Source organism: Saccostrea cucullata, unplaced genomic scaffold (assembly GCF_032062105.1).
Source record: "Saccostrea cucullata isolate Sc308-1 unplaced genomic scaffold, CSIRO_AGI_Scuc_v1 ctg468, whole genome shotgun sequence".
Classification (NCBI taxonomy): Eukaryota; Metazoa; Mollusca; class Bivalvia; order Ostreida; family Ostreidae; genus Saccostrea; species Saccostrea cuccullata.
In genome coordinates this window covers 426,829-451,037 of record NW_026926068.1, presented here as the reverse complement: position 1 = coordinate 451,037, position 24,209 = coordinate 426,829, and the positions used below count along the sequence as shown (strand labels likewise).

At 33.1% G+C, this 24,209-nt stretch overlaps 1 protein-coding gene across 8 annotated transcripts in view; it reads left to right on the top strand.

Annotated features, from left to right (window-relative positions):
- Window positions 1-24,092, top strand: part of LOC134270668 (plasma membrane calcium-transporting ATPase 2-like) — a 53,717-nt gene extending 29,625 nt beyond the window's left edge. For 4 of the 8 annotated variants that reach the window (XM_062752907.1, XM_062752904.1, XM_062752906.1 and 1 more), the window contains 18 exons: window positions 153-323; window positions 3,407-3,442; window positions 6,639-6,668; window positions 7,221-7,412; window positions 7,656-7,870; window positions 8,586-8,721; window positions 9,059-9,165; window positions 9,456-9,691; window positions 10,621-10,769; window positions 10,932-11,056; window positions 11,761-11,940; window positions 12,419-12,613; window positions 13,067-13,258; window positions 13,651-13,864; window positions 14,134-14,345; window positions 14,530-14,637; window positions 15,077-15,244; window positions 21,223-24,092. In XM_062752907.1, coding sequence (XP_062608891.1) covers window positions 153-323; window positions 3,407-3,442; window positions 6,639-6,668; window positions 7,221-7,412; window positions 7,656-7,870; window positions 8,586-8,721; window positions 9,059-9,165; window positions 9,456-9,691; window positions 10,621-10,769; window positions 10,932-11,056; window positions 11,761-11,940; window positions 12,419-12,613; window positions 13,067-13,258; window positions 13,651-13,864; window positions 14,134-14,345; window positions 14,530-14,637; window positions 15,077-15,244; window positions 21,223-21,450 — 2,894 coding nt within the window. In that variant the 3' untranslated portion in view covers window positions 21,451-24,092. Of the gene's footprint in view, window positions 1-152; window positions 324-3,406; window positions 3,443-6,638; window positions 6,669-7,220; window positions 7,413-7,655; window positions 7,871-8,585; window positions 8,722-9,058; window positions 9,166-9,455; window positions 9,692-10,620; window positions 10,770-10,931; window positions 11,057-11,760; window positions 11,941-12,418; window positions 12,614-13,066; window positions 13,259-13,650; window positions 13,865-14,133; window positions 14,346-14,529; window positions 14,638-15,076; window positions 15,245-17,954; window positions 19,462-21,222 lie in introns of those variants that run through there. The other 4 variants (XM_062752910.1, XM_062752909.1, XM_062752908.1 and 1 more) reach the window with 4 other exon arrangements.
- The last annotated feature ends 117 nt before the right edge of the window (window positions 24,093-24,209 follow it).

The following is a 24,209-nucleotide window of genomic DNA, read 5'->3' as shown; positions in this document are numbered from 1 at the left end:
TGAAAAAAATAGGTAGGACGTACATTAAGGTATTGATGTTTAAGATGACTATATGTTACAACTGTGTAGGAAAAACAAAGCTATGCTATATGGAATGTTGACCCAAAACTTTTGGAGACATTTTTATGCATATATTTTACTCAATGTTACAGGTACTCATGTAATGGAAGGAAGTGGGAAGATGTTGGTGACGGCGGTTGGGGTCAACTCACAAACTGGAATCATTTTTGCCCTCCTTGGCGCCTCAAGTGAGGAAGGAGATAAAGACAAAAAGAAGGAGAAAAAAGATAAAAACAGGTTAAAAGGCGAAGAAGGAAACGGAGGTAGGTACCAAGACATTAAAACACATGGGTTTGCATTTTACTATGAATATTGTCCCATGTTGAATAATTTTTTTAAATCAATTTTTTGCAAGATTTCCGTAGTGTTATATTCCCCAATCTGTATATGTAGTGCTAGCATTAACAAATTCCAGTAGTTTTTGTGTGTGTTTGTGTCTGTTCTTGTGGAAGTCTGAATGTAATTGTCAAGCCAGTGTCTTAGTTTGTGTAGATGTGGTGCTTGAAGGTTTTTCAACCTAGCATTTAAGGTGGCTGACCCCATGTTGTATAAAAATTGTAAACTACAGAAATGTCTCGGGTAATTAATATGATTCAAAAAAGATATTAAATTAGGATTTATAATTTGTCATTAGTTCACTTTCTCCTTGGCAACACTACTATAAATCACGTTTATCTTGTTAATCTTGGTTATTTTCATCTGGAGTCATTATTGATGAGATATTTAAAGTAGGAGAAAGACATCTCTTGATTAGATGGCACGATTTGAAACATTTCTGTGTAGAAATTGAATTTCTTAGTGATTTTGTAGGTTAGATGACATTGCATTTTTTTCCCAAGTTATAAAACAAAATAATTCATCCTAGATTAAAAAAAAAATGTCAGTTTCAGCAGATAAAGGAACATAAACCTATGAGCACCAAAAGTTGTGTTAAAATGATGTCATATCACCTTAAATTCTAGGCTGCATGTGATTAGATCAGTGTATAGAAATATATATATGTAAAGCCCGGGAAGCAAATTGAGAGAGAGAAGGATTGCAAACCTTTTGTCTTATAATTAGTATGTTTGTCAATTTTCAAGCAAAACCATACTTTGTGCATTATGTGTTGTTTGTCACATGCTTGGTCAAAAATAAAAAAAAAAAAAGTTGATGCAACTGGCATGAGAGGTGGCATTTTTTTAAGTGCATTATGCAGGGTGTTTGTGGATGTGTTGAAAAAAAAAAGTTTTACTCATTGATGTGAATCAGATGCATGGTAGATTTCTAACATTTTTGCTGGATTGAAAACTAACACATCGCTTTATAGATTGAAAATATATACATTTCATGTCATTATAAACTTTAGCTGTAGACATTGAATGGGTTTTATCTAATGTGTCATAAAGGAATGATCTTTTCAAATTAAGTCCGTCCTTTCAAAAATCCCTTAATATTGGATATTCACATACCCTTTTTTTCACACAATTTTAGTTTCAGTAGCTGCCTAATTAAGAAATGAAATAGAAAAACAGCAGCAGAAATGTTTGAAACACAGTTTTCCTTTAAAATTTTTGATTTCCTTTAAAATTTTTGATTTCTTGTTAATTGAAAGTCTTGGTAATAGGGTATATTGTTTTATAAAGTATTTTGGGAATGAAAAAAACATTCTTAAGATTAAGTGGGTGCATTTTAAGATTTGTGGATTTGATTTTTTTTTTTTCACTTTGAACTACAACAGTAAAACATGTTTATAGCAGATATATTTATTATGAATGACTTCTTGATACTCCTGAAATTGGAAACAAACAGAATTGAGATGAGGGATCAAATTAGGTTTAAATGGGGAAGCCATTTTGGCTAGATACAGTTGAGCTGTATTCCTGTTTTACTGGGAATTTGTTTTATTCTAAAAACAGTTGCAGTCGTATCTTATAGAGGTAATGTAGCTCCAACCACACACCCTCCCAATTTTATTCTTGATTTTTTGGTCTCTCTCTGTCTTTCTACAGTCTGCACATTGTCTGCTGCTCTTCAGGTGTTGTGTTGTCTAGTAACCATAATAACAAAATCACATGACCTTATTCATTTGAATATTTTTTTAAAATTGGAAAAAAGGGGGAGATGTTGAGAGATTTTTGAAGGAAAAAATGAGTAAGGTCATGCAGCTGTAGTGTTTCTCATTGAAGAGAAAAATAGCATTCTGTCGTTTTTAACACTGAATCTTGCAAAGCAAATAATTTTACTCCTCTGTTGAAATGACATGAATAAAAGATTTGATGCCTTCAGAATCATGCAGTCACATGGTTAGACTATAAGCAAAAAAATCTTCAAATCATCCCTGCTTTATTTTCTATAGCAGTTTTGTAATATTCTAGACAGTGAAGTCTTACCATGCGATTTGATTGTTCCAAAGTTTTTTTTGTACTTTTTTTAATCCTGTAATGACCACCCATGTATGTATTTAATACTAGTATGTGGTACAGACACTGCTCCCCCCAATTGTCTTCTCCATCAAAAACAAACTAATTCCAGACACCAGTCATTAGTTGTTGTGGCATATGTAGCTGGGACAAAGATTTGTCGGAGAGCTTAACCCCACCCCCAAGAGAGCTTATAACCCCCCTTCCACCCATTTCTTCCCACTATACCATTTCCTGTTTTTAATCCATGGCTAACTTCATTATGGTGTTTACACTGGTTGTTTCTAACTAAATATATTTAAGAATTTAGGTAGCTTTTTAACCTTTTATCATTATTAAACTTTATTGCAATGTAAGTACCGGATGGTCACTTGACAAATCCCATGAAATCCAAAAAACCCAAAGAGCTTTATGGTAATTTAATTTTTGATCCCTTGCCATAAAACCATATTCACCACAGAAAGAGTCTGTAATTGGTTCAAATATGAATGGACAAATTTAAGAGTTGAGTTGAATGTTGTGTCATCATGTAGACTTGAAAAACACCATGCTCCTACACATTTATCACTAAGTAAATGTTCACATACAGTTGCAAGTTATATCTCTTGTTATATAAAACAAAAATTATTTTGATTGTAGAATTCAGCATGCCCACATCCTTCAAAGCTCTTTCCAAATTTACTTACTGCTATTTTCATGATCTCCAGTTTGATGTTTTATAGTGATATACTTTTGGAAAGTAAAGAATAATAATGAAGAATTAATATTCTTGGGGGTGGGGGGAGGGGGCTGGATGAGGGGTTACAACTTAGTGTCCCTTTAAGAGATGATGGTCCAGCTATTTGAGGGGGATGGTAGGGACTTTGGAGGGAGCATTGTCTGTGCCCTTTGTTTTGGTTATGAAATATTTTAAATAATTGAATGCTTCCTGCCTTGGCTTGCAGGCACACGTACGAATATGGCTGGCCAGAATACACCATGTAAGTCTTCATCATTTACCATTATGCTTCATATTCCTCATAAGTGCATTGCAAAATATTTATTTAATATTCAGTGGATTGCTGCAGTTTCAGTTTTGGGTTTGATTTTATATGTTTTTTTTTCGTGATGGTGATTATTAATATATGCACATTAAAACAAGATAATAGGCTTTCTGTTGTGTGTGTGTTTATAAAATAAACAAGTGCTATAGCTAATAGTCTTTAAATCAATTGAAAGTAATCAGGGTGTAAAATCGAAACTCGTAAAGAATTTTTAATTGCGGGAAGGGCTGGGTGGCAAATTTAAAATCTAAGTTAGGGGAAAAATTTAAATCCATGCAAAAATTGTTTTAAATGGAAATTTTACCTTTTATTGTTGTAAAGTGTAATTATCAGACACCTATAAATCACTTATGAGATGGTCACAAAATGTTTTACGATTTTGTCTTCACATGCTTCGTAAAATTCTGCTTATATACCTAGGAAACGAAAGTCAGGATTGAATAGGTTGATTTCAAATAAATATTTTATTGCAAGTTGAATTGCCAAGTATATAGCTATATTATCATACAGGAAAATCATGTATTCCAACGATCAGTGCTTTTCTATATGCCTTATATTAAATTGCACATAATTTTTAAACATTTTGGCTTGTGTGTATTTGGTATTTACTCCACTCATTTTGCTTTAAAATAAAAAAAAAATGCTTAAATTTTTAGTGTTTGGAGTGTACTTGTGTATATTATTTTGGCAATTGTAATCTCTATAATTTGCATACTATTAAAAAAGATATGTGTTAAACCTAATTTTTTTTTGCCTACATTAAAATATCTAAACATGTTTATATCAAAAGTTGAATAAAACTTAATTTTAATCAAAGCTTATTTGATTTTATATATATTCTTATCTATAACAGCTCTGATTTGATATTGTTTAATTGTGTGAATTTTGTAGCATACAGATATTATAAAAATGGCAAGTCTCAACAAACTAACAGGCTTATCATAATTAAAAATAAAATAAATGAATAAAGATTAATGTTTATAAGACTGAGTCCTGCCCAATCACTAACAGGAAAAAAACAGGCAGGCATGGCTATAGGCCTGTGAATAAGCTTTTCTGTGTTAAGGAAGTTCAGACCATCGCTGCGAGGAGGCTTGCAGGTCAGCACTGCGTTTTGCACTACAGAGAACTTTCAAGCTTTCACTTGATCAAGAGCCACATTAGAAAGTTTTTAAAGAAAATTTCATTTAATGTAAAGATTTTTATTTATATAATGGTGTAGTCTAAAAAAAGGACAGTCACTAGCTATAGAAGCATTAAACAGAAAGCATGTGAAAGCATGTAACTAAGAGGCTTTTAAGCAAGCAGATTGTTGATTGCCAGCATAAAAAGTAGTCAAAGCATTCACATATTCAACAGAATATGACGTACTGGTTTTGTAAGTTTTCAATTCAGTATGTGCATGAGCACTAGCAACTTCTAGCAAAGTGTTAAGCTTGAGTATAGTCACTGCAGCAGCCTAATACACTAGGTACATGCGGAATGAAAACATTATATGGAATTTATTCAGTAGCAAACTTCACAAATATAAAAACTGGAAAAAAAAAGAATTCTTGAACAAAGGCAATGCAAGGCGGAGCATCCCCTCACAAAGAGCATATCGATCCAGATGCAAATTACATCACTTCTGTTTTGTACCGCACTCCCTCACCCACAAACCAACACATACACAGACAAATGTGTGAATATAAGAATACTTCCCATTTCATTATCAAATATGTATGGATGAAAGAACATATAACATCTGAACTATAGACCTTGAAGCCTCCTTGAAGTCTCTCTTTATAATTACATGTAATTTAACTGACATAGTATTTTTCTGATTGGGCAAGGACTTACTGCTAAAAACTTCATTTGTAAGATGAAGTGGAAAAAACTACTTCTATTTTTAACAATTATTATTTAATTAATTAACATTACGATAATTAATTACTAAGTGAGTCACATTTTGTTCTTCCAAACAGTCTCTGCAGATAATATACATATCTTAAATTTCTGAGAAAAGTGCCTAAAATTTAAAGCTTCTACTTCTTAAGCTTCTGTATGGAAGAACATTTGGACAATAATTAATATACATATATGATTTTTACAGATCTATTGCTGTCGTATATAAAGACAATTACTTTACTCAAGAATTTATTTATCAAGAGTATCAATTGCAGGTGCTTTAGGGTTGTTTTATATATGTTCATTCATATTGTCATTTAGAATTATAAGCCCTCACTGAATACTGATCTTGGAGGTACATATAATAATGACAACATGTACATATAATCACATCATTGAAATTGCATGGAAATATATATGCCATGTGTAACCCGAAAAAATGTTCATATTAAGCATAAATATGGAGCATGTTTATAAGGAAACTGGACTGTTGTTTTAATTATGAAAGTTGGTGCAATTAGTGCATTGATGGTGCATGTTGATGCATCTGCATTGCCATGGAAACTTGCGCATTGAAATTATACTGCATGTCGGTGATGCTGTTCATGAAAATTTAGAGAAAAAAGAGAATATATGTTGCAAAAATGAATCACCAAATTGAGCAGAAAATATTTTGCTTCATTGGCATGAAGATAGTATTTAATTTCTTTTTTGTTTCCCTTCAAAAGGAATTATTTTCAAAGAATTGTCAAATATTTTAGGGGGAGAAATTTCATAGAACTTTTCGGAACCTGTGATTTCTGATTTTCATAAAACGCACTGCTTCAGGTAAAAAGTGGGAATGATAAGTAAAACTCATGCCAACTTCCTATTGCATTTACATTGGGTGGTAGATTTTTAACAGTATATGTCTATCTAATAAGCACAATACACAGCACTAAAGATTAAAAATAGTTTTAATTGATAAAGCACCTGCAGGTTTAAGTATGATAAATTTTCTTGATTGTCTTGTTAACATATATATTGCTTAAAATTTACTGCAACATGGTTATCTTGATTATATACAGTTTATTTAATGAACAGTAGCCTTTTCTTAGATATTGCCAAATGAAGGTACAATTCTTTGAGAAAAAAGCCTTGCCATATTATTATCATGTAAAAATATATTACATGTATGTATTCATATATTGAATGTCATTGATTTGATAATGTATTCATTTTTGTTATTCTTCTTTTCTTTACATAGTGCTTTCTAGTGATGCTGATACAAAAGTGGGTATGTGTATGTTACTTTTTTTCTTGGTTTCTTTTAATGCTCCACCATGGAACAAAGGCTGGTGTCCAGAAAACTTATAAATGTTTGAAGTTGAATTTCAAAAGCAAGATTTTAAAAAGGGCAAGTTGGGAAATTTTAAGACCAGAGTGGCTAACTAAAGATTAGTTCCATTCCAAATTTATTTGAGAAAGTGTAAAAAAAAAACTATAAAACTTTTAAGAGTAGCCTTGCTATTGTGAATTTGCTCCATTTTCAAAAGTTTTGTGAGATTCCTAAATTTTTGGCTTTTCTGAGCCAAAGGCTCAAAGAGCTAAATAAATGCTATAAGCCAAGTTTCATGACTGTTTCGGATGAAAGACACCACTTTGCAATCATGGACTCAGTGTTAAATCCATTGCTTGCTTAATGTCAATTATATAAACATTGTATCGTCAAATCATCATATCATAAGGCTTTAATCAGAGAAAAAAATTCATTCAAATGTTATCAGAAAGGAAAGAAAGTATTTCTGTTTCCAGAACAAATGTTGTGAAAGTTTTGTATAATTTGTAGATATTGATTCCATAACGCCTGTGATTACGGGAAACAATTCCCACAACAATGCGACAAACGCGAACAACAAGACAGCCAATCAGGGAGAGGAGGACGAGAAGGAACAGAAAGCCAAAGTGGAGACCGCCCGCAAGGAAAAGTCTGTCTTACAGGGCAAACTGACCAAGCTAGCCATTCAGATCGGATATGGAGGTACACAATAAGGCATTTATATAGTAAAATTTGTGTTGGCCTTAGTATGTATGTATAAATATTTGTAAATACAGAATTGTGAACTTTTACTGTATCAGTAGAAGAATAAAAGTTTATCAAGTATTTTGGATGTCAAGGATGTCAATTAATTTTAAACTTCTCCCTTTTATTAGATCTTTCTCCTTTTTTGTGTTTTAATGCTGTAAAGCAATGCTTTAAGGCCGTGTTTTCTGTGGATTTTAGGTACGGCGGTGGCTGTTTTGGTGGTGCTGATTCTGATCGTGAAGTTCTGCGTAATAGAGTTTGGGATTGAGGGCAAGAGTTGGGGAGCCGATGACACTGCCATCTATATAGAGACGTTCGTCTTCTACTTCATCATTGGTGTGACAGTGTTGGTGGTGGCCGTCCCCGAGGGTCTGCCACTGGCAGTCACACTGGCTCTGGCCTATTCTGTCAGGGTACGTTATATATATAGAATGGGGGATTTCCCATCCTATTTATATATATAATTTATATGTACAACATAAGATGTACCGTATAATCCCTATTAACCGCACCTGCCCCTATAAGCGCCCCCTTGGATCTTTTTCAATTGTCAGGAAATAAGGGCTCCCTGTACAGTGATTAAAATTAACTAGAATCGTGCCAAAAAATTGAAAGTGAACATGAAACTTGTCTATTATCCAATTTCTCAATGGAAAATGAATAATTTAGCATAATTTGGGTGGATTTTCTTCAGTGTAAGTAAAGTTAGACATTATTTCAGTGGTTCCTTTTATATATTTATTTTTCAAAAGATTTTTTTGAAGTTAAAATATGACATTAAATATTATAAAGAGAATACCAAAATAACTGCCCCCTTTTTGCAATTTTCTAAGCACCCGGGGCGGTTAATAGGGATTTTACGGTATGTGAATGTGAAAATGAGGTTCAGAAGAAATTTGAGTCTCCATTTTCTCAAAATGAATGATATCTAAAAGACCTGACCGTCCCATAATTATCAGATTATAAAATTCTGATATCTGAAAGAACTGGCAATGCCATAATTTTCAGATAATAAATTTTGATAATTTTTGGTAAACCAAAACATTTTGATATCTTAAAGATCTAACCCCCCCCCCCCTTTATTTTTTAATTTTTTTTAATCTTGGTAAACAAACTTTTAAATTGCAGAAAATGATGGACGACAACAATTTGGTACGACATTTAGATGCCTGTGAGACAATGGGTAATGCCACAGCCATCTGCTCGGACAAGACGGGAACCCTGACCACCAACAGAATGACTGTCGTCCAGTCCTACATTGGCAGTAAGTCAAATCAGTACTTATGTAGGGCTTAAAATTTCAATAAGGGGCCATAGAAGTGAATCATTGCTATTTCAGTGTTCAGTATTGGCTGCTTTAATTGAGAATTTCATGATTCTTGGTATTTAAGTGAACTTTTGGAAATAATTCTAAGACAGCCTCTTCAAATGTAAAATTTCACCTCCTCACTTTAAAATTATTAAAAGCAGGTATATGATCCTTGTGTTGATGCTTTTCCTTCTTTGTGGTGAAAGTAAAGGACACTTGGAAAATTAGACATTTCTGATTAAAGATTTCTTTTTAATGTGTATATCTTATAAAATGTATTGATGTATTACAGGAGCCCATCACAAGAGTACCCCTAACTTCAACTCCCTGGCCCCTCCCCTACAGGACCTCATTGTCAGAAGTATTGCCATCAACAGTGGTTACACCTCAAGGGTTCTTGTAAGTACAATCATTAATAAGTATGAAAACTCATCGTAGTTTGAGGAGTAGAGCTCTGAAGAATTCAATTTTTTATGTACTTTGTTCTGGGCTTGATGTAATCTGTAATCTTAGTGAAAATCTTAGGTTCATATTCTTTCGTTCAGGCATATAAAAATTTGTAAATATAAGTGAGAAATTTGAAATACAGTTTATCAAAAAACAATCATAAAAAAATATTTTTATTTATTTGAACAAACTTCCATCATGTTCATAAGTGAATGTGTAATTTTAATTGTAATTTTTTCTAGCCTGACAAAGATGGGGGACTCCCACAGCAGCTTGGAAACAAGACAGAGTGTGCCCTGCTGGGATTTATCCTTGACCTTGGTCAGCAGTACTATCCAATCAGAGAGGAGGTGCCAGAGGAAGCACTGTTTAAAGTCTACACCTTCAACTCTGTCCGCAAGTCCATGAGCACCGTCATAAACATGAAGTTTGGGTACAGGCTGTTCACGAAAGGGGCATCAGAAATTGTCTTGAAAAAGTAAGATGAAGGGAAATGGAGATAAATGATAATAATGTATATAAGTAACGAAGATTGAAATTGATATTACATATTTAAAATCATGTTGATTTTAAGGTACCTGATAATTAAACAGTAACTTTTTACTGTTGAAAGTAGAAAAGCTTTGCTTCTCAAACTGGTTATGTCAAATATTTAAAAAAATTTTTCTAACTTTCTAAAAGAAATAATTTGTCTACTGTATAGGGGATTAATTTCACGGGTTGTAATTTTCACGTTTTTCTCTCATCTGACACGATCGCGGTTTCTTGAATTCGCGGAATTTTGTATGTAATAAAAGTTACTTCCCTTGTTTCCATTTAATCCATACCATAGCACATGTGCAGTTATTTATAGTCCCTAAACGTTAAAGGACTTTCGAATATGCTAATACGATGAGTGCATATGCACCCGAGTAGTTCTACTTTTTTTCCTTCGACAGTTAGTTCGATATTTATTTGAATGATTTTTTTAAAACCAAAGTTTCGATAAAAACTACAATATTCATGAGAATGCAGATAACAAATACACGTGGTAACATTAGTTACGCACGGGTAATCAAAACCCATGACCGAGTGTTTTGATTGATGAAACATAGCGTTGGCTATTCAAACAGCTTTTGAACAAACACAAATTATTATCCGCCGATTTGAATTAAAGTAAAGCGTGATCATTAAAATTAATTGAATGACAGTACTACTCGCAATTACCGAAATGACCATGGACTGCACGTACACCTATATAAATCTATCGTAGTCTATTCTCATATTTCCAAATAAAACATGGAGATTATTGAAAATTATTCACTGTTTCTTGAATTCACGGATTTGTTAACACCGTGAATATAGCGAATATTAAAACCGCGAGTTATTTTCCCCCTATACAGTATTTTCAATTAATTATTTCTTTAGGTGTAACTACATTCTGGATTGTGATGGCAAGCCCAAACCCTTCACAATGGAGGACCAGGAGAAGGTTGTCAAGAATGTCATAGAACCCATGGCAGGGGACGGCCTCAGGACTATATGTGTGGCTTATAAAGATTACCATACAGATTCAAGTTAGTGTTACACTAATATCAGATTTGTATAAACTGATCAAAAATTAAATTATTAAATATGAAACAGAATTATTTTGTAATTGTAATAGCTTTCAGAAAAAATTAAGATATAAATAACATCTTTGTTTATTTACCCTCAGTGTTTTGTGTATCTATATTCAGGTACAAAGACAGAGGACAGTGAGGAGATTTTGAAGCCAGACCATGACTGGGAAGATGAGGATTCTGTTGTGAGAAATCTGACCTGTATACTGGTCGTTGGCATTCAGGACCCAGTCAGAGATGAGGTAGGTCTGTCATACTACTGATATACAGAGTCTGACCTGTATACTGGTCGTCGGCATTCAGGACCCTGTCAGAGATGAGGTAGGTCTGTCATACTACTGATATACAGAGTCTGACCTGTATACTGGTCATCCATATCCAGGACCCGGTCAGAGATGAGGTAGGTCTGTCATACTACTGATATACAGAGTCTGACCTGTATACTGGTCATCCATATCCAGGACATGGTCAGAGATGGGGTATGTCAGACGTACAACTAATGTAGAAGTCTGACTTGTATCCAGGCTCCAGGGTCATAAAACTTAAATGAGCTCACTTTTGATCTCAGTCTCACTTTTCCACTACTTATTCTTTTGTAAAAGTGAGACAGGGATCAAAAGTGAGCTCATCTAAGTTTCATGGACCCACAGCAAGGACCCAGTATGTGATGAGGTAGGTCTGGTGTATAACTGAAGCAGTGATCATTGAAACTTCTGTCAAATAAAAATTCTTAGCATAATGGATAGGTTGCTTTTAACATATGAGTGAAACACACTAACTTACACATTAAAAGGGTGCATGTGAAACAGCCCGAGATGATGTACATATAAGGCCTGTCATAATACTTGTGTATTGATCATGGAAACAAAACTATATTGGAGACTACAGTTTTATTTTAAAGGCACAAATTAAAATCATTCTGTAGTGATTTTATTGTTATTTTCAGGTGCCAGCTAGCATTAAACAGTGTCAGAGTGCTGGAATTACAGTAAGAATGGTTACAGGAGATAACGTTAACACAGCTCGATCCATTGCTACCAAATGCGGGATTCTGACCCCACACGATAATTTCCTTGTTCTGGACGGTAAAGAGTTCAACAAACGTATCAGAGATGCCAAAGGAGAGGTAAACTGTCTTATTTGCAAGCTAGTTAGTGATATGATACGTATCATGATACAGTATTTTGATACAATTTGTGTCATGATACAACAATTACAAACTATTTCAACAACTGGATAAAAATATGGAATATGGATTGATAAGAAAGTTTAAACTTTGTAAAGGATTATTGTACATGTATTAAGAAAATAAAAGATATTTTGAGAAATATATGTCTAAAGAGATTCTCTTGTCAGAGAATTTTCTTGAATTTAGAAACATTATTCTGAAGTAATAAAGCTACTTTAATTTGTAAGAAATACAATTTTAACTTCAGCTGATTCATAAATTAATACTTATATAAAGATTTCCTCCAAGCATTTATAATAGTTTTGAAACAATGATTAGGTGTATAGTTCCATTCAAAATCTGAAAATTTTCATTAAACATAGAATCCTCTGAAGTTGAGTTGGGCATATTTACATGTATCTGGTCTTTTTTTCAGGTGAGCCAGGAACTTCTAGATAAGGTTTGGCCGGACCTGAGAGTGTTGGCTAGGTCCTCTCCCCAGGACAAGTACACGCTAGTGAAAGGCATCATAGACAGCAAGAAGTCCAGCAGCCGCGAAGTGGTGGCCGTCACCGGGGACGGTACCAATGATGGCCCCGCCCTCAAAAAAGCTGATGTGGGATTTGCTATGGTAAGTTTCATGTGGGAAGAAAAGGGGATGAATGAGTGAATAAACTGGTTATGGAACAATATATTAACAACAGTTTATTCATATACAGTAAAATAAGTTTATAACAAACTGCCAGGGACTGACGATTTCGTTTTTAACATGTTTCAAAGCCACAGGAAATGAAAATCACTTCGTTGTACGTGCATTTTAAGCTTGTTTGCCATAAGCTATTTTTATTGTATTTTAGCTTTTTTTAAATAAAAATATTTTGTCTACAGGACAGGTCCATTACTACTCATAAGGAATTAAAAAAAAATTGTTTGGAAGATATAAAATGATAATTTATAAAGAAAGAGTATCCTTGTATAGATTTTAAAATCTTTGTAAGAACCACATTTTGGGTAATTTTTTTACACTTGGCTAAACTGACAACCACTTTAAGCAAACTACTGCATTGTATTTTTCATTTTTCAGGGTATCTCAGGAACAGATGTAGCAAAGGAGGCATCAGATATTATTCTGACAGATGACAATTTTACCAGCATTGTCAAAGCTGTCATGTGGGGCAGAAATGTCTACGACAGCATCGCTAAATTTTTACAATTCCAGCTCACTGTTAACTGTGTGGCTGTGATGGTGGCTTTCTTTGGAGCCTGTATTATCAATGTAAGTCTGGGGTGCAATGCTGTTAATGGAAAAGAGAAGGGACAGTGAAGGTGTAATGAGGGGGGGATAATTGAAAATTTCATTATATTCTATTAGTAAGGTTAAGCGAAAGTGCTTGTAGCAATTTGAAAAACAGTGTGATTGAATATATTCTTAACTGAATTAAGTAAAATGTAGTAAAATGCATGTTTGGTCTGTTTTGCAAGAAAATCAAATTTCAAGAAGAAATATTTCCCTCATGTTTGGAAATACAAAATCAAATACAAGAAAGGCATACAAATTGATAACATTACAGAGTTGGCTTGAATTTTTAACTTCAGCATATATTGTATGAATGTTCGTGATACTAAAATTATTTTGTATCTGTAAAATGACATTTTGTCCATTTCCAGGACAGTCCACTGAAGGCTATCCAGATGTTATGGGTCAATCTGATTATGGACACCCTGGCATCTCTAGCTTTGGCCACAGAGCTGCCCAGCCCAGAACTCCTCAAGAGAAAACCCTATGGCAGAACCAAAGCTCTCATATCCCGAACCATGACAAAAAATATTCTGGGACATTCTATTTATCAGCTTATTGTTGTATTTGTTCTATTATTTGCAGGTAGGTTTCTTTTCAGTCTGTATTTCATTTGATGATAGTTGACAATTTTAATATTTGAACAAATTTATATAATGCAATTTTTTGTTTATCATCCTATATAGTTTGATTACTGGTATTATATAAAAAATTGTATAAAAAAAATCTTAATTTATGGAAAAAAATATCCTTCGTATGTTAAGATAATACAAATACTTGTTTAGGTAATGTAAATCCATGTGTTTAGATAATACACATAGGACAAATATTAAATTTATCTTTTTCTTTTACAGGAAATAATTTGTTTGAAATTGATGATGGAAAATATGCGAAAATCCACGCCCCTCCATCACAGCACTTCACTATTATATTTAATACATTTGTTATGATGACATTATTTAATGAAATTAATGCTCGAAAAATTCATGGGCAGCGTAATATTTTGGAAGGATTAAGAAGAAATCCTGTATTTATAGGAATTTGGATTGGTACATTTGTAGCACAGGTGAGTTTATTTTGAAGAATTTCAAATTTAAATGCAATTTAAATTTTAAAATTTATATTTAAATCATCTGATCTTCCAACTAATATTGCTTCTTTCCGAAACTTACCAGATATGTCATTGATATATTTCTTAGATGAGGATTTGAAATGAAAGAAATTTAAATATCTGTTGAATTCTTTTTCAGATAATCTTAGTACAGTTTGGTGGCACTGTATTTTCCACTAAAGCACTTACATTAGACCAGTGGTTCTGGTGTGTGTTTTTAGGAGTAAGCACATTATTATGGGGACAGGTAAGTCTATTACACAAAATACAGTTGAACTCCGATATTTTGAATTTTTAAAGCTGAATATCTGATTTCCTTGAAGTATAAAGAATGTGTGCTGTATTTATGGCTTTAGTAGTTTAGTAGTGTACATTGGCTAAAACTTCTGTGAGCAGTCATTGGTAGCACAGAAAGAGAGATAACTAGGATGCTGCTGATTAGTTATTTGAAGTAGGAAAATTAAAATTGTTAAATTTGAGTATGAAAGTTCATATTTCATTTCAAGGAAATATGAATCCTGCTCTCATAAATAAATATGAATTTTTCTTTAAAAGGATGCCCATAATCTAACAACAGAATTTTTAGAAAAAGTGATATTAATATATGCAAATTTATTGTACAATCAGCATCATTGTTAACAAGAAAGTCTTAGGTTGGCTTTGAATACATTTCTTCTTTCCGACAGATAATTACAACTATTCCAACATCTGTCATACCAAAGAACATCTGCAGGAAGAGGAAGACGCCGGAGGTGGAGGATGAAGAAGAGGAGGAAGTGGAAGAGGTCGACGGGATGCCAGGACGCCGCGGACAGATCCTGTGGATCCGCGGTCTCGCTCGTCTCCAGACGCAGGTAAGGGCATGTCGCTGCCTGGTGTACTCTGTTGTACCACTAAACATATATACTCCATTGTTGTGCCAAACTATTTCCTAGAGAGAAAACTGACCATTTTCAAGCCAGGTCGTTACTAACTGTAGAATATTGCAGAGAATTGTGATACGATTGAGTTGATTTTTTTTGCAGGGTTGCAGTTGAATTATTTTTTGAGTTTTCTAGATTTTTTTTGGTTGGAATTTTACCTTGAGCATTGATGAAGCTTAAATTGAATTTCTTCCACAGTCCTACTAATTATATTAGTTTGATTTTTTTGTCTTTAAAGTAGATGCAGCATAAAATTATATTCAATTAAGTAGCATATGGAAGAAATCAGTTTTTGCAAGTGCATTGAAAGCATTTTTGATAGAAATATAGAATAGATAGATAATGTCACCACAGTTGGGCAGATTTTAATGTTTAGATAAAAGGCCAGCTATTAGAAGCACATAGCAACAAGTTTATCTTGAAGTTGATCAATTTATATATTTTCCCCTCTTCAAAGAACAGATCCAAATTTTATAATAATAATAATAAAGTTTCAATAAAAGAAATCTACATTGTTAGCAAAGATTTAAACTTCATAGAAGTGATGAACTTATCTTTTCAGGATTTGTTTCTTTACAAGTTAGACTTGTTGCCTGAAGCTTAGTTATGATCATAATTTGTAGACATTTTGTGAATATGTACTAGAGATATTATAGTTTGTCTATGCATTGACAGACATCATGAACTCATTAGTTGTGTCCCCTTTTTCAATCAGTTGTGTTAGTCCCAATCATTTTTGTTTGGATAGTGGGTGAGGTTTTTATTTCTGTTTTGGGAGAAAGTTAAGCCCCAGTGAGAGAGAGAGAACAATTGTTTTTGGTGTTGTACAGTTCCTCAGTGTTGACCTGTTTTTGTTACGTCCTGTATATCATAGCCATGGTCCAACCTTGATTTTTCTTTTGTTTTGGCCTTTATTTTCAACATCTCGAGCATGTTCATCAGTCTCTGTTACATTCCACCTGCCTCCAGGAACATTCAGGTTTCTTATCTATTCAATGTACAGCAGACTCCATTCCACCATGTTGACCTTGTATCAACTACAAAGCCTAAAGCAGCAGAGCCATATTTGGTTTCTTGTAGTTTTAGCAAGGTGTCTTAGTGAATGTGGCCCCGTTCATTGTTGTGGCTTTCCATTCAGTAGCAAATTTTTTTTTGTAAATTTGGAAAGACCATGACACAAGAAACAGTTTTGCAGATTAAATGTGAATCTCTTTTCATTGGCAGCTACGGGTAGTCCGAGCATTTAAAAGCACATTGGAGGACTTGGAGGAAAAACGTAGTGTGAACAGTTATCACAGTTTTCATAGCTTGCGAAGTTCTCGCTCGCACCAGGGCCCCCGACCCATGAGCGAGTCCGTGACCATTGCAAACCATCACGAACGAATCTGTCGCCGGTTAACTACGGCGTTTGAAAAACCATTTCCCAAAATGCCCGTGTCCCCGCCCGAGCCTGGATTTAGACTTAAGAGCCAGTCCTATGAAAATGTTCCTCTTGTCTCTAAACAGCCATCACCTCTGATGGCCCCCACCAACCCTAACCACAGGGAATCTTCCCCCAAGACTCTGAGTTATGCTGACGTTAATAGTATTACAGAAACTTCTATATGAGGAGGGTTTCCTTGCTAAATTTAAAGGAAAATAAACTATTCCATAGACATTTAAGACATCTGATGGTCTTCAGTCTGCTTGTAATTTGGGTATGCTGTGATGTTTTGCTTATAGATCAGTGATTTTTTAATACTGATTGTGTATGTTATTTTATGATATAGTTGAGATGTGCTTTCATGGAAAGAGACAGTTTTTACAATTGTAAAAATATATATATTCAGAAGAGACATTATTGAAATACGCTTCCTAGATTTTTTAGTAGCTAGTACTTTGTCATAAACTTGCCTGACACAGAGAGTCCCCTTTTTTACCAAGATGTATTTGTTCAAAGGTGTTAGATGTGTTTTTCTTCAAAGGTGTTGAAATGAGGAATGATAACGTGTTTTATAGGAATTTTGTTTTTTTTTCATGGAACAGAAAAACTTCACTAATGATATACGAGGTGTAGAGAAATGCATATCACATTTTCTTTTGCTTGATGGTGAAGAATTTTCTGTTTTATTGAGAGATCTAGAGATTTGGAAACTGGACTCTAATTCCTAAAACCAAAACATAATAAGTCCAGTTCCAAAGGGAAAACTGAGTTTTTTTTAAACTAAGTCAATTCTAAGTCTTTGAGACATATTTGTGAAAGGTCACAAAGTATGTATTCTAGTTTGTCTCATTGCAATTCTTGTGTGCAATTGTCCAAAAGCCCTGGCCTTGTATTGTCGTCCCAGATTCAGGTATATATATATATATGAAGACTGTTTTGTTGTATGATGTCTTGCGCTGTAGCTTCTAGTCCACACACTTAAGTTGTGCTAGAAATTTTAAGTTATTTTACAAAATAGTATGCCTCAACAATAAGACTCATGTACAGAAGATTAGCATTGGCTCACAAAAAAACTCAAAATATTCATGTCAAACTTTTTATGTAAGGAACTGAACTAACCATGAGTTGATATTGCTGAGATGTACTGTGCAGATTGTAGTTCATCCCGACTTCTTTTTATACCCGACCTGATTTGTTGTGTTCAATTTCTTTTTTCAGATTCGTGTAATTAATGCATTCCGTATGGGCGTAGATGCACGATATGACACTTCTAGCATAACATCAATGCACAGTTACCATTCTCTACAAAATCAAAAGCATAGAAAACCTGTGACCACCGCCTCAAGTCCGCTAGCTGTCGAGGGAGGGACCTCGGAATCACAGTTCTAAGCAATGCTGTTACTCAAGGGGCAAACGGCTTCTGTGCCGAATTAGACAATTAACTCTTAACTCATGGGAACAGTCTTTAATTTTTTTTGGTGTATGCTAAAACATTGAAGCTAAAAAAAGGATATATTTTTCCCCATTATTTTGAACATGGAAAGAACATTTTCAGCTTGAAATACTACTGTTCTGTATATGGAACACTGTAATTTTAATTGAACAAGTTATTGTATCATAATGTAAAGCAGCAAATGGTATCATTTTTGTGTGAAGGGAGAATGAAAAGTGGGAATCCATATTTTTTTATACTGGGTCTCTGTGCAGTGATCACATTAGTGTTGCATGTATTTCCCCCTAGCTTTGATTGGTCAGTTTGAATGTTAATGACTAGATCAGTTTTGATTGGTCAGTTTGAATGCACTGACTAGATCAACTTTGATTGGTCAGTTTGAATGTTATGACTAGATCAGCTTAGATTAATTGATCTGAATGTTATGACGAGATCATGCTTTAGTTTTTGTGATTTGTAGTCATTTCCTCTCATTTGTTTACTAAAAAATGCATTCTACTTATGAATTATATGTTCGATATGTATATATAGATAGCTGAAGGCATAACTGGAAAATGACCAATCCTCCTTTTCCATTATTGTCAGGTGATTTTATTTTATTTTTTTTTGTTCCTGTCAAAACCTTTTTGATTGTTCAGCATCCAGCATCAGATCAGAGACCCCCCCCATCCCCCCCCCACCCAACAGATTACATGTATTGACATACTTGACATTACTGAAATGATCATTAAACAGATATAGTGGATTTTAAAATATTGCTTATATCTGGGTTCATTTATTTATTAAGTGCTTATCAGTAATTGAATAGGATACTTAAATGTCCCATCAATTCTAGCAGATACTCCAAAACCGCCTTCTAACTTCTCCAAATGAAGCTGCATAAATTTGTTTAGATCAAGTGAAAATTTCATGCTTTTTTTTCAAAACAAATATTGGATAAAGAGAAACATTCCTTGCTTTATTACAGGTTTTAACATTTATATGAAAGTTTTTTTAATATGAATTTTATTTATTTTTGGTTGCCCTTTTCTTTATTACATATTGCAGTACAATGTTTAATGTTGATAATGCTCTTCTACAAATTGAAGGGACCAATACATCTTCCATTTGTATTGAATCATTCCCATGCAAAAAGTGTGGAAAAAGAGTTGGCATGGAAACTGATTTGTGAATTTGTAGGCATTAGACTGTGATGAGAAAATATAACTTTCTGTTCATTTATAATTTAACAAAACATATACTGTAAACCAACTTTTATTCGCGTGCAAGAAATTTTCGCGAGGTTCGCGAGAGCCTCGTCATCGCGAATATTTCTTGCAGCAAATTGGTCCTTACCGTCTCTTTTTCTATTAATTAAAAACGCTTTCAAAAGCTTTTCGTCGCGATTGTTTAAAATTGTGTATACTGTTTGTTTGGGAGGCTTTTCCATTGTTTAAAATTGTATGTTCTAGATATGCATTTTGATTGTCATTTATCATGATTGTGTATTTTTTGCTGATGTGTAGCTTAGGAATTAACAATGTTTACAGTTTACACAGAGAATTTCTTTCTTTTGTTTTAAAACATTTTCAGAAGAGAGGAATTTGTTCAAATACACATTTCACATTCCAAGTCTTATGAATTGATGTATCCATGTATTTAATTCCATTCAAACTTTCATTTCTTTGTAAATGTTTATTAGAATATGGCCCAGGTAAATTTTATTTCAGTACGATACTGTAAAATACAAAGATACAATATAGAAACATATTGATGAAAAAAAGGAAGAAATAGATGATTTTTTAATTTAAATGTATTTATTGATAATTAAATGCTTTTGACATATCTTCAGATACATATATCATAATTTTTTTTTAATCAATATTATCATGCATATAAGAAATTTCTGTTGCTTTACAAATAACAGTTAAGATTTGTTCTTCTTTTATTTGAAATATATTTTTCATAATGAAAAAAAAATCTAGTTTTATTTCCACACAATAGCACAAAATTTCATTTAGAAGAGTGTATTATTTGATATTTTGATACATGTGTACCTGAGAGAGAGAGAGAGAGAGTGAGAAGGAGAGAGAGAATTTTGCAGGTGTCCATGTAATATATCAGACCATATTGTGGATATTTCAGAATATTGTTTATTTCCTAACTTGAATTGCATATGTCCATAGACCTTTGTCACTGGGATGTAAGAGTTAACATTGTGTTTGTTTATAAAACAACCACATGTAAAATGTATATTTCTTTGTATTCCTTGCTGTGTTAAATAGCTGTGTATACATTCCTCAACATAGATAATTTAAAATATTTGTTTATGGGTTTTATTACAATAGAGAAATAAAAATTTAAATGTATGATAATTTGTCTGTATTTCTTTTATGTTGAATTGTGAGAGTTGCCCCTCTTTTTTGAACAAATAGACTAAATCCTTAATTCTACATGAAATATTGCCCTAAGAATCTGTAAGTACTTTTATCACTGTATAATAATATTTCACCCCTTATCACACTGCACGTTTTCATATAGATGCATTTTATGAATTTTTAGAACAAAGTTGGTCACATTTACACCTTCATAATGTAATCAGTTTGAACTCAATGTTGATGGGCACACGGATTGAAACTGAAAAGAATTTGCAGTTTTTGTAATCATGAATGTGAAACTAAAGCTTCAAACCATTGACTGGAAGTGATGTAGTCTTGCAGAATGTATGGAATGTTTGTCAACATGAGCATGACAACACTGCAGTTTTCCAACTTGTAGCATGTGTACTTTCATTTTGCATGTTCTTTAAGGTGCATGTTTACCCTACTTTCGTTTACAATTGCCTAATATGTAGCTTGATTTTAATCATTTAAAAATTATATATCTGTCATTTTCTTAAAATCATATCCTGAAAAGCAAAGAAAATACACTGAAAGGGAGTATTTTTATATCAAATGTAACTTTCAAGTGTAATGATAGTTGAAATTCATAGTGGAAAAAAATTCAAAGTACACACATGCAGCTGTAACGCCTTGTCTTTACTTTCTCTTTCAGATCCGTGTTGTTAATGCTTTCCAAATGGACTTTGACACTTCCCAGCTAGACAGCTACGATAAGAGGAGTCGGCCTTCAGTAATTAGTCTTCAATCATTACAATCGGCACAACACAGGTCCGCCATCTCTAAAAAACCCAATCTGGCAAGTTCGCCGGAAATTGATGAGGGCAACAATCGCTCCCCTTTATTTGGAAGACAAGACAGTATCCCATATGCAGATGAATAAACTCATAGAAAATACTGAATTTAGGTTTTATGTAATTTACTCTTTTGGTAAAAAAAATTCCATAGACTCGAGTCATTCTTGAAAAAAAAAATCAGATGTTTCTATATTTTATATAACCCCCCTTTTTTTTCATGCAAACCAACATTCGCAAACTTGCTCTCGCATGTTTATTATTCTCCTAATGAGTTTCTTGATTTTTAAATATATATAGTGCTATTTTTAGAATATATATATAAGACTAAATTGAACATATTTATTTTTGTCTTGGACGCACACAAAAGAAACAGATGAAGCTATACCCAGAAATACATCTATATTTAATTCTTGAACATTTTCTTAAGATAATTGCACATAATAGAAACAGTAAGACTTTTCTGCATGAAAACTGGATGCTGTTAAAATATTCATTCTCATAATTTATGAGCGTGTATGCATAATGACATTACATTTTACGTATGTAATAGCATGCTGCAATATCGGAAACATATTCAGTTGCAAAAACTGTAATCAATATTTCTCCCTTTCTCAAAATAATACATCCATAACACAATAAAACGGTCAAGCTAATGCTGAAACTATATTCTGTCCCGTAATATTATTTAAATTAAATTGTTCGTTTAAAAATAGTGGACTTAAACACGAAATTGATTATTATCATATAATATTTATATTTTGTAAGAATTAGTTTGTGAGGCAGCTACAGTATGTAGAATGTAAATTTTCGGATAACGATTACTTTGAGTTCCTACACTATACTACGACTACAGTTGTATTGCCAACCCTATTATCTGATGAATTGCCGTAATCTAGAATTCTCTCACGTTTATTGTAGACTTCATAAAAAGTCCAGACCTTTCAGGAAAGAAGTTCCAGAATCAACCGGAACCGGAAGTACGGCATGATAACGAGACTATTAAAATGTCTGCTTTACATGGGTTTAACTTTTGATATTTCGGCGACTTTTACAGAAGGACAGACTTTGCGCGCCACTTATATATATATATCCCATAAGCCACTTGTAGCATAGTGTCATATGGCATGTCACCTTGAAGGCATGATGGTTCTCTTCACTAACCTCTGTGTATTGGTGTATATGTTACAATCACCTAACATTGTTCTACAACGGCGAAAAGTGATGGGATTTCGCTTATGTGTTTAATTCTCTCTATATATATATCCAATATCAGACACTGGCATGCATGTACAATGTCATTTTAATCTTGCAGTGATTTGTTTAGATAGTACTCATTGTGAACACCATTTATTCATAGGGTTATTGTTGCATTTGTTTTTATTTTTGGACACAAATATCACGTTTCCACGTTGTTATAAGTTATGCATATTGCATACTAAATGCTGTTCATGTTGTCAACAAATGAAAAGATCATGATGTATAATTTATGTGGTATATTATATTTTGTTCCATTTTCATGATCACGAGAATATGTTCAAACTGCTAGATAAATATTTTTTATTCAAGAGCAGATTTATTGTAGGCTTTTTTATGTTCACTGCAAAAACGTGATTTCTAATTCTTCAGTTAGAAAGATAATATCCCACACTCTGTCGTTGTTGTTCTGTAATTATAAAATTTTTTAAAATTGGTAAAATCATACCTTTTTGTTAACCATATTTTCAAAATCCTGCATTTTGATTATTTCTGCCTGAAAACACTAGAAAAAACGAAAAGAAAAAAGCACAGAAAAAAAATACTATTAGTCAAAAACATTGTGATATACATGTATATATATATAGAAAAATAGCCTGAAATAAACGCCTCTCTACTTTCATATTTGAATTGTGTCAAAACTGATACCATGTCCTAGAAATGGTATGGTAGTTGATTGTATATATATTTACATGTATATATACTTGTCTACGAGGAATGTTAGGAATTTCACCTTCTCTGTCTGTCGAGGTATTCAGTCTTGTACACGTGTTTCATATCCTATTCCATTAAGTTTTGATTTTGTGTGTAGATTAAGCATGTTGCTAACGTGTGACGCTGGTTCATGTTGAAAACGAGGCTGCTGCCCTGCTGCTTTTATACGAGAATCCTATACCCGATCAAAAATTTTGATCCTTTATCCAGATTTTTGAGCAATCCGCCTACAGAATAGATACCTACACATAAAGTTAATTCATTTTAAAAAAAACACAGGCTAATTTCTTCCATCAATGAAAAATAAATAAAAGGTTCTTTTTTTTGCATACGTGGTCCGTATTATAACAATTACCTGAATATGTAGTAAAAGTAAAACAAGAAAACGATGGTTGCATTTAATTATATATCTAATGTGAATTTCTATGATGACAATGTAGAAGAGAGGGAAGAAAGATTTCTCCCCCACAAAGAATTGTTAGAATGTGTTAGTGTTTTGAATCTCTGCTTTTTGCGTCACGTCTTGACAAAGACGGTAGTGTTAACAGGTGACGCCTTAATGCTTGTTAAACTGTTTGTAAGAGTGGAATGCGATTTGAAGAGTACATATATAAAAGTTTTGTACAAGGTTTTGTGATGCAAGAAAATATGGTTTATATAATTTATTGTGTTTTTAATCCAAAAAGTGTGTTGTATTAGAAACATGTTGAAATAAAGAAATAACCTTTATACAAAACTAAAATAAATTGTTCTTGGTTAATTTGCCTTTCTGTTTGACATAATTTTAAACGTCAAATATCATTTTCATTTTGTTTTTGGATATGGTAGCTGGATTGCGTATTCAAGCCAGTTTTGAAAATGGCAAAGATCGAGTGAC